General features: G+C 44.0%; 1 protein-coding gene across 2 annotated transcripts; it reads left to right on the top strand.

Moving 5' to 3' along the window:
• The first annotated feature begins 855 nt into the window (after nt 1-855).
• rd3l (RD3 like) lies at nt 856-5,930 on the top strand. Of its 2 annotated transcripts, none has more exons than XM_048250741.1 (3): nt 856-1,427; nt 3,610-3,954; nt 4,637-5,930. In XM_048250741.1, the coding sequence occupies exons 1-3, from the start codon at nt 1,381-1,383 to the stop codon at nt 5,067-5,069; spliced, it is 825 nt and encodes a 274-aa protein (XP_048106698.1). In that variant the 5' UTR covers nt 856-1,380; the 3' UTR covers nt 5,070-5,930. The 2 variants fall into 2 exon arrangements, with proteins under 2 accessions (XP_048106698.1, XP_048106697.1); XM_048250740.1 differs by lacking the exon at nt 856-1,427 and adding an exon at nt 2,924-3,246.
• The last annotated feature ends 2,690 nt before the right edge of the window (nt 5,931-8,620 follow it).

The following is an 8,620-nucleotide window of genomic DNA, read 5'->3' as shown; positions in this document are numbered from 1 at the left end:
GTTGTGCGTGTGAGAGGGAGAGAGAGAAAGAAAGAGTGAAAGAGAGGGAGAGAGAGAGAGAGAGAAGGGGAGGGCAGATATGAGGATGGTGAGTGTGTGTGTCTGTCTGTGTCACATCTGCATATGCATCTGCATAACCACATGTGATTGTGCATGTGTAATCATGCCTGCATGTTTGATTGTTTGTGAATGTCTGTGTGTGTGTGTGTGTGTGTGTGTGTGTGTGTGTCTGTTTGTGCATGTGTCTCTTTGTGTGTGTGTGTTTTATGTGTCTGTTTATTTATCTGTGTGTATGTGTGTGTGTGTGTGCAGGGCAGCATAGCACAGTACGGCTGAATAGAAACAGGGTCAGAGCAGGATGAGTTATCAGAGCAGAGAGACAGAAGGCTGGGAGCAGTGGGCTGGGGAGGCTCTTTCTCTCACTCTCTCTTTCTCTCACACACACACACACACACATACACAGACACACACATGCACGCACACACACATTCACTCACCCTCTCTCTTTCTCTCTCACACTCTGTCTTTTTCTCTCTCTCCCTCCCTCTCACACACACACAAACTCTCTCTTTCTCTTTCCCTCACACACACACACACTCTCTCTCTCTCTCTCTTCCCTCACTCTCCACCTCTCAACTTTGCTCCTCTGCACCACGCCGCTCCACACAGTGCTGTCATCTGCCTGCTGCTCTCACTGTTTGCCATCCAACTCTCTCTCTCTCTCTCTCTCTCTCTCTCTCTCTCTCTCTCTCTCTCACACACACACACACACGCACACATTCATCGCCCCCCCCCTTCTCACTCTCTCTCTCCTTTTGCTCTTTCTGTCATATCTAAAGCATTCTAGCTGCCATTCTGTTCCTCTCTGTCTTTTGCTCTTTGCTGGGTCTGTTGGGTCTACCAGTCTCTCCCTCTCTCTCTGTTCTGTATTAGCTCTGCTTTTTTTTCTCTGAATCTCTTTCCCTTCGCTCTCTCTCACTTTGTGCTGTGTGTTTCGCCCGTGCCATTCAGACTCTCTCGTTTTCTCCACGTTTTATCTCTCTCTCTCACACACACACACACACACACACACACACACACACACAGTTTTCCCCAGTTTTCTCTGTCCTTTGCATCTCTTTCATTCTGCATCTCTCTCTCTCTCTATCTCTTCATTGCTCTATCTTTCCCGGTTATGTCATCTCAATTCCTGTCATTCTCTGAATACTAAATCTTTCATTTCACTCCAATTGAAGCTCCTCTGTTCCATTCTGGATATTTCCGCTTCTCCTCCTCCAAACTTGTGGCTTTCTCCCTCTGTGCATGCAGTCCACGCACTGAGCTCTCAGGCTGGGGGGACGCACGCGGCTAATGTCGTCTGACGCTCTCGCCGAGTGAGATATGGAGGCACATCAATGCCGTGGACATCAGCCCTCGAGGAGCTCAAGGTAAGGTGCACTTGACCTCCTGTGTGTAGTTTCCTGTGTCCTTTTCTCTTTTGTCTGATTGGTCACATCTTGCGTGGTGTATTATTTTACGGTATTTCTCGAGGGTGTGTTTTCTAGTTTAGAAATGGTGTGTCCTTCTTTTTTTACCACCTGAGTCTTTCCATCTCTTTCTCTCCTCTTTTTCGCTCTCTGTATCACTCTATCTGTCTCAGTTTCTCTTTGCCTTGTCCCAGTTCTGTCTGTAGGCTTTCGCTGATCATATTGTTCTAGCGAGGTTTCCCTGATGTGATGTATAGGAATGAATAAGTAAGAAAGTAGAATTTGTTTAGTGCATCTCAGTTTGAAACTGTTTTGCATTGAAGTTTAATTTCAGTCATCATAATGACTCCAACAAGTAAGGGATAATGTATCATCTGCCGATCAATATTGAAAAATAAGTCTAGACAGTGCAAACAGGACCTTTGCACTGACATTGACAGCGGCCATTCATTTTTTGCAGCAGTCATCATATAGAATTATCTGACCGCCAAATGTCATGATAATGGAACTTCCTGCAGCATTCTAAAGAGTCATATAATAAGTGCATGATCATTTCTGTTACCTTTGTGTTTCTATAGGATTGTATTGTAGTGTGTCTGAGTTCAAGAATGTTATTTATTGACAGGTTAATGTGTGTAATGTTCTACGATAGGCTGTGATACCTGGGCCAATGCTGGGGTGCGGGGATGTTCTTAGGGGAAGATTCTCAGAGACGGTGCCTGTGATGGTGAAACGGGAGTTATAACTTGTGTGTCGTGCTTCGTGAAGAACCGACCGTAAGGCACGGCCGACACCAACCACAATATAACTTCTCATTCACAGTATGCTTTTCTGTGCACGAATCTTAGAAGCAGTGAACGCTACAGTATCTACATAGTAGTCAGAGGTGTAAAGGTCCGACTTCAGAAAGTAAAAGTTCTGCCACATTTTTGTTCCAACCACTCTATCACTTAATCAGCTGATTCCAATTAGCGCAACTCTTAAGCCAAGTAGATCAGCTAATTAGTGAAATCACCTATGTTAAGCCCATTCACCTTATTCACATGGCGGCCATTGTAACCAACCAAAATGAGGCTACAGGACACACAAACTATAGGATTGTTGTGTTCTATGAATTCACCAGTAGGTGGCGAAAATGCTATATGGGCTTTAATTATATGGTCAATGTCCCCTGTAGCATCGTTTTGTTAACACAATGGCTGCCGCGTGAAAAAGGTGAATTTCATCTCCATCCCTGTCTACATGCTCTTCCTTCATTTCACTGCCTACAGACAAGAGAGACAGCAGAGCACCTGTGGTCATATTTGCCTATGGAGTGATGTACTGTAAGCTCTTCTTCTCTGAGTGGTGCGACCATAGACTTTTTGTCCCATTTTTGTTCATTTCCTGTATCCTAGACCAGTGATTAGGGGCTGTAGAGGGAACACTGGTCCAATACATTCACTGCACATGCTGTCACCTCCTATTCTGTTCTCCTTCAGGCAGCAAGGGCTTCAGCAGTGGAGTGTGTGTGTGTGTGTGTGTGTGTGTGTGTTTGAGAGAGAGAGAGTGCAGTTTGTGACAAATGAATGCATTTAAACAGTGCTGTAATGACTGCACCCTGTGTAATGACCAGAAAGATGCTAACCTTCTCCAGCTGTACCTCCTGTGCTCCCAGCTCCCCCCGAGCACATAGGGTATCTCACATCCTCTCCAGAAATGAGGACCAGAGAGGAGCTTCACAGACTGCACATTCAGACGCACTGTATAAATCAACAGATTTGGGGAACAAAGTTTTAAGGTGAAGGTCTACTGTAGGTCAATTCAAGGTCATAGTCTCCTTCAGAGCAAAACGTTCTCTCACACCTTTCTTCAGCGGCCGTGGTGGAGCAGTGTTTGCACCACTGTCTGACGGACAGGTTTGTCGGTTGGCCCAGGTTTTAATCCCGAATATGCCATCGCAAGTCTGTGTTGCTTTGCTAAAAAACAATCACTTATATTTTCTTCACCTTACTTCCTACTTTCTCTGTCCTCATGTCAACAACGCATTTCAGTTATGACCAAGTTGAATGATGTGATGGTGCACAGGTCACTCAAGGTCATTGTCATGCAGTCTTCTTCTAACAAAACAGTCTGTCACTTCTCCTCCTTCCTCTGTCCTCAGCTCACCCATGCATTTGTTCGGCTGGATGAGGTGGCCTCGTCTGGACGCTGAGAGGGCCAGTGGCTCCCACTCAAATTCCGTAGCTGCTACCACGGCAACGGGATGCCTCCCGAACGGCGTGCTCCTTCGCGAGCTTCTCTGGCACTTGGAGCAGCGGGAGTGCCTGCTCCGCGAGGAGGCCTGGCATCTGTTTCTGTCGCGCCGGGGCGCCCAGGGGTGCCGGCGCCCACCGCCAGCGCCAGCTCACGCCTTGCCGCGTCCACTCATGCCCAGTGCTGAAAGGCGGCAGCTGGAGCGCTTGTGTGCCCGCGTGCCACCCTCACACACTGCAGCAGTACTGTCCAGGTGAGCCAGGGTCCTTCGTAAAAATCTGAATCAATATGGGGCTTACAGTTCACGTTTTTGCACAACCACTGCACCTTCAGATTATTTAAATGACAATTGTATAAGCAACTTGTGTAATGACTCACAAGATAAACAAGATAAGGCCTAAGGAGGGCTAAATAAATATTTGTTTCTCCTGAATATGACAGAGTGGTCCCACTATTACCAAATTATGACTAGTGGTGTTTGTTTTGGTAAAGCTGTGTGGCCTTTCTGTCATCTTTCAAGTCATTACTTTAATTTGTTTCATTACCAGCAGTTTTAAGATAATTAAGGATGTTTGGTATGACTCAACATTAAATATTTTTTGCAAAGTCTTCATTGAGGCTATTGCTAATTAATTTCAATTGCCAGAGGCTTGGTAAACAGTGTGTTAGTCATTTAATTAAGGACAGAAAAAGGCAGAGACAAACATTTGTGGACACCAAACAAACATGAACTTTAGTTTGGACATTTCAGTTTCCCTTTGCATGGAAGCCTTGATCACGGTATATTGTATATTGGGTTGAGGACAGACATAGAAATACATCATACATAAATAATTGGAGGGATCTGTTTTTAAAGCAATTTTCAAATCACATTTTTAACTGTTACTGTCAACTGTTACTCACAAGTTCGCCATCCACTGGACTGCCCACTTTAGGTTCCGTGAAGTTTTGGCCACCAACGAGTTCCTGCCGTGGGAGCTGGTGTGCGTCTTCAAGCAGGTACTGCGGGACTTCCTGGTCCGAGAGGAAGAAGGAGCCCTGAGAGGTCTCCCTCCGCCACGGACACGATCACGACCACCTCCGCCCGTACTCACACCCACATCACCAGCACGGCCAGTGCCCACTCCGTCAGCACACTCTACGGACTATCGGCTTAGCGGCTGCCCACCGAGAGACACATCCAGCCCACTTCCCCCTGCGACCGACAGTGTGGACGGACACCGTCGGGAGGAGATCCCAACCATCTCCAGCTACGTGGACCGCCACCTGAGCGCTGTCTGCCCCTACGCTGTCCACCGTGACTGGAGCCTGCCTTACTGCTACTCGGTTCCTTATGACTGTCCAGAGGCCTACGGCACCACCCTGTAGGGTATCCCCTGTCAAGAAGAGAATAAACAGACTGTAGCCAGGAAGTTAAGACAGAGTTCTACCCTTAGGCGGGGATCACATTAGCCAGCGGCAAGTGGCAGGTTTCCTATTCTCTATGGTTCAGCAGCGGAACGGTGGCAACGCTGGTGTAACGCGCTGAACAAGCTGAGCGTTGAGCTTGGTTCAACTTTCAAAGCGCAACGCGAGCGTATTCAAGTTAAGACAAACCGCTTGTGTTACCATAGGAACGAGATATAACTTTTTATGGTGTGAGCGTTGCGTTGCGTTACGCTTGCCGCTGGCTAATGTGATCCCTGCCTTATAGTCCATGTCAACTGCTGGATTTCTCCCTCAGCACAACTGTCACACAAACACATATAAGTTTAACTTATATCCTAAACCCGACTGTTGTATGGCTTTTACTTCCTACTAAAGGACCAGGATGAACCTGAAATGTTTTTTTTTTAAAAGATGGAACTCCTGTGACATTGAGTCTCCTCCACCTCTTCCAGATAGCATAAAATGGCACATTTTTGTGTTAAAAAGTCCCATTTCTTGTTCTGCCTTCTGTTCCTGCCTGATCCATCCCACCAGTGTGTACACCCTCCTCTCAAACGTTGTAGCATTGTTACCCCGACGCTCAGGGTTCTGACTCAATACTTATCCAATGATGTCTTGTCTTGATGAAAGTAGTGGTACAACATTTTATAGCACTAGAGATGGAAACATTACTTTATGTCATTTTAGATTTCTATCATTTGTTACAGCAGAACTAAGTTGATCTGATTTTGAATCTATCAGTATTGCAAAACAATATAAGATGTTGTTGCACACAAGATGAAATAAATTTAGTGCAAATCATTGTGTGATGAATGTGAACATTTTCTTTTTTGAAATTATGATTAAATTTTCCTAAAGTACAGTTTCACCTACACCCACCTGATTAGTCTTTAGCGAGACCAGTTTATTACTAACACGGACCTACACGATTATTTGGTAGGGTGTGCGTGACATGAACGAGGACACAAATCAGAGAAATACACAAAGGCTATTGCATTCATCCAGCCTAATCGGTCTCTAAGTAGTAGCTGCAGTTGTTGTTTTGTTTTTTTCTTTCCTCTGAGTCATGTTTCTGGATTACAAAGCAAAGAACTGCCAGCGGTGGGCATCATCTCTCTGATACTGTCTGTCCATTCTAGTCATGTCTCCTCGTCACTGTAGCCTCGTGTAGAACACACTCTCCTGACCTGAATACCCACCCTGATCCCTCAGATTCACAGGCCAGACAAACATGACTATAAAGAACTATTTTCTCAATCTACCGGATAAGTGAGGGAGATACTAAAATGAATTACACTTGAATGGTAAGAACTCTCTGTACAAAAAGGCTTCAACAGGACTGAGTGTGTGCTATGACATACCCTTAGCAAAAATATGTTTATGGAAGTGTACTGTTGGTCTACTTATTTTGAACTAAGCATATAGCTTATTTTTTGTGTACTGATAAGAGATAATTCAAGAATTTCTCAGAATTATGAACAGGCAAGATGGGGGTGGGGTTGTATAAAATGAATTTTACATGTGAAATCTATGAACTAATCATGTTTTGGTACTTGTTGTCTAGCAGATACCAGTGAGAATTGAGTGTGGATAATGCAATTTAGTGAGACAGTTAGAATCATATAGGCCTTTCAGTTTGATTTATTTTTGTGGAAAAAATGTGCTGGACTGGGCGGCGGTCATATTTTGTACCGCTCTGCGGTACATCTAGTTCTTAAATATACTTGGAGAAGTGAAATATCAGCTTGCGTACAGATAGCCATTTCACAGTGTCCTCTCTAGGTATCCAGCACAGTATAGATTGCATAGATTGTTTTGAAAGTTCAAATATACTTTAATTAAGATGCTAAATACTAAAACAAACAATTACTGCAACAGTTGTACATTTGAAAACGACATTTAAACGGTCACTTTTGACATGCACAACCTTGATTGCCCTTACTTTTTCCACTTTTCTTCTGTTTTTTTTTCACATAGATATCTGTTTCTCGAGGTCAACAAGTATGTCGGTATGAAATAAAATGGAAAAATGGGTGCTACCTTGCTCAAGTTGCTGCAGCCAACAGCTGCAGTGCTACACTCTGGCATGATTTTAAAGATCTTTTTCCTATGGGAAAATAACATGGGGATTTTAAATAATCACACCTGTTACACTCTCACAGACGAAGAAGGCTGAAATGCAAACGTTTTGCCTGACACACTTTGTTCATCTGCATTCAAGTGGGTTCTGTGATCTTCGGTATATTAGGTCCAGGCACACTGGTGTGCCATGAGGCAAAGTGAGGTGTTCCATGGAATTTTGAACCCAATGTGATTTTGCACAGGCCCATGAAATAGGCTGGATGGGTATTTTGAAATGCATCAATGACACATCTTTTTTATAACAATTTTAGTTAGAGATTTGTAACTTTTTTAACGCTGGTCATTAAAAAACACTGGAACATTGCATAGGCTATGTGATTGCTCAAAATGTTTTTTTTATAGTACAGAACGAATTCTAACACATTTACAAGGTGGCTAGGTAGATGCACCAAATGTGATGGAAAGTGAGCGAACAGAATACTTGGCATGGCTTTTAGTATTTTGTGCTGCTCTGACAGTTCACTTTTATTGACTGTATACTGTTTTTGAGTTTGGAGATGTACTGTTTTGCAACGACAGGGTACAAAATTTCCCAGCCAGGTCCATTATACTGTAGGCTTTTCGTCACTGCATCCAAAAATGTCTCCTTCTGGATAAAGGTTAAGACCCATGCTGTGTTGCACCAGAGACTTTCTAATGAGGAGACATAGCACTCAAAAAATCCTCCATATATGCATGGGGTTAGTTTGTAACGCCAATATGGCACTTGTCTACACATATCCCACCCCTTTCACGGGAAAACGTCAACATGTGAATATATTGAGCCAATCATGTGGTGTGTTGTGAATACATTGAGCCAATAATGTGTTGTGTTGTGAAGACATCGTGGCAATCATGTGTTGTGATCTCGCTGCTGGAGCAAGGTTGGTGTCATGAAGCCTTGCGCAAGCGCATTTCTGCCAAAAAAGATGCCCAATAAGAGCCCAAAAATTGTTGCAATATGGCCAAGGAGTGGAGGGACTTGCCTAAAAGGACTTTGGTTGCACTCACTAAAGGGCGATTCCATCTCCCCTCTTAAAGCCTACATGATCCAAAGCATGATACGTCTCCGTTTCTCAAGTTTAGCACTGGACAATATTGGAAAATATAGGAAATGAGACGTGTCAGTTTGGCTCTTTATTTACAGTTTCTGCTATTTAGATCAACAGCTCATGCATTCAGCTTGAGTGCTTGGGTCATCATGCGGTCAGAAACACAAAAAACCTTGTATTTTCCATTATCTTCCCAGATCTATTTTGAAACCTACTGAAGTTCTTATGCAGTGTCTAAAAACCCTACTGGTCAAGATTTATGCTCATTTGACGTTGCAGGAGTGGTGGTAAATGTATCAGTGACACTAGGTGCAATGG

This window comes from Alosa alosa, chromosome 8, assembly GCF_017589495.1.
Source record: "Alosa alosa isolate M-15738 ecotype Scorff River chromosome 8, AALO_Geno_1.1, whole genome shotgun sequence".
Classification (NCBI taxonomy): Eukaryota; Metazoa; Chordata; class Actinopteri; order Clupeiformes; family Clupeidae; genus Alosa; species Alosa alosa.
Note: the sequence above shows the minus strand (reverse complement) of the source record. Positions and strands in the feature narration are given on the sequence as shown.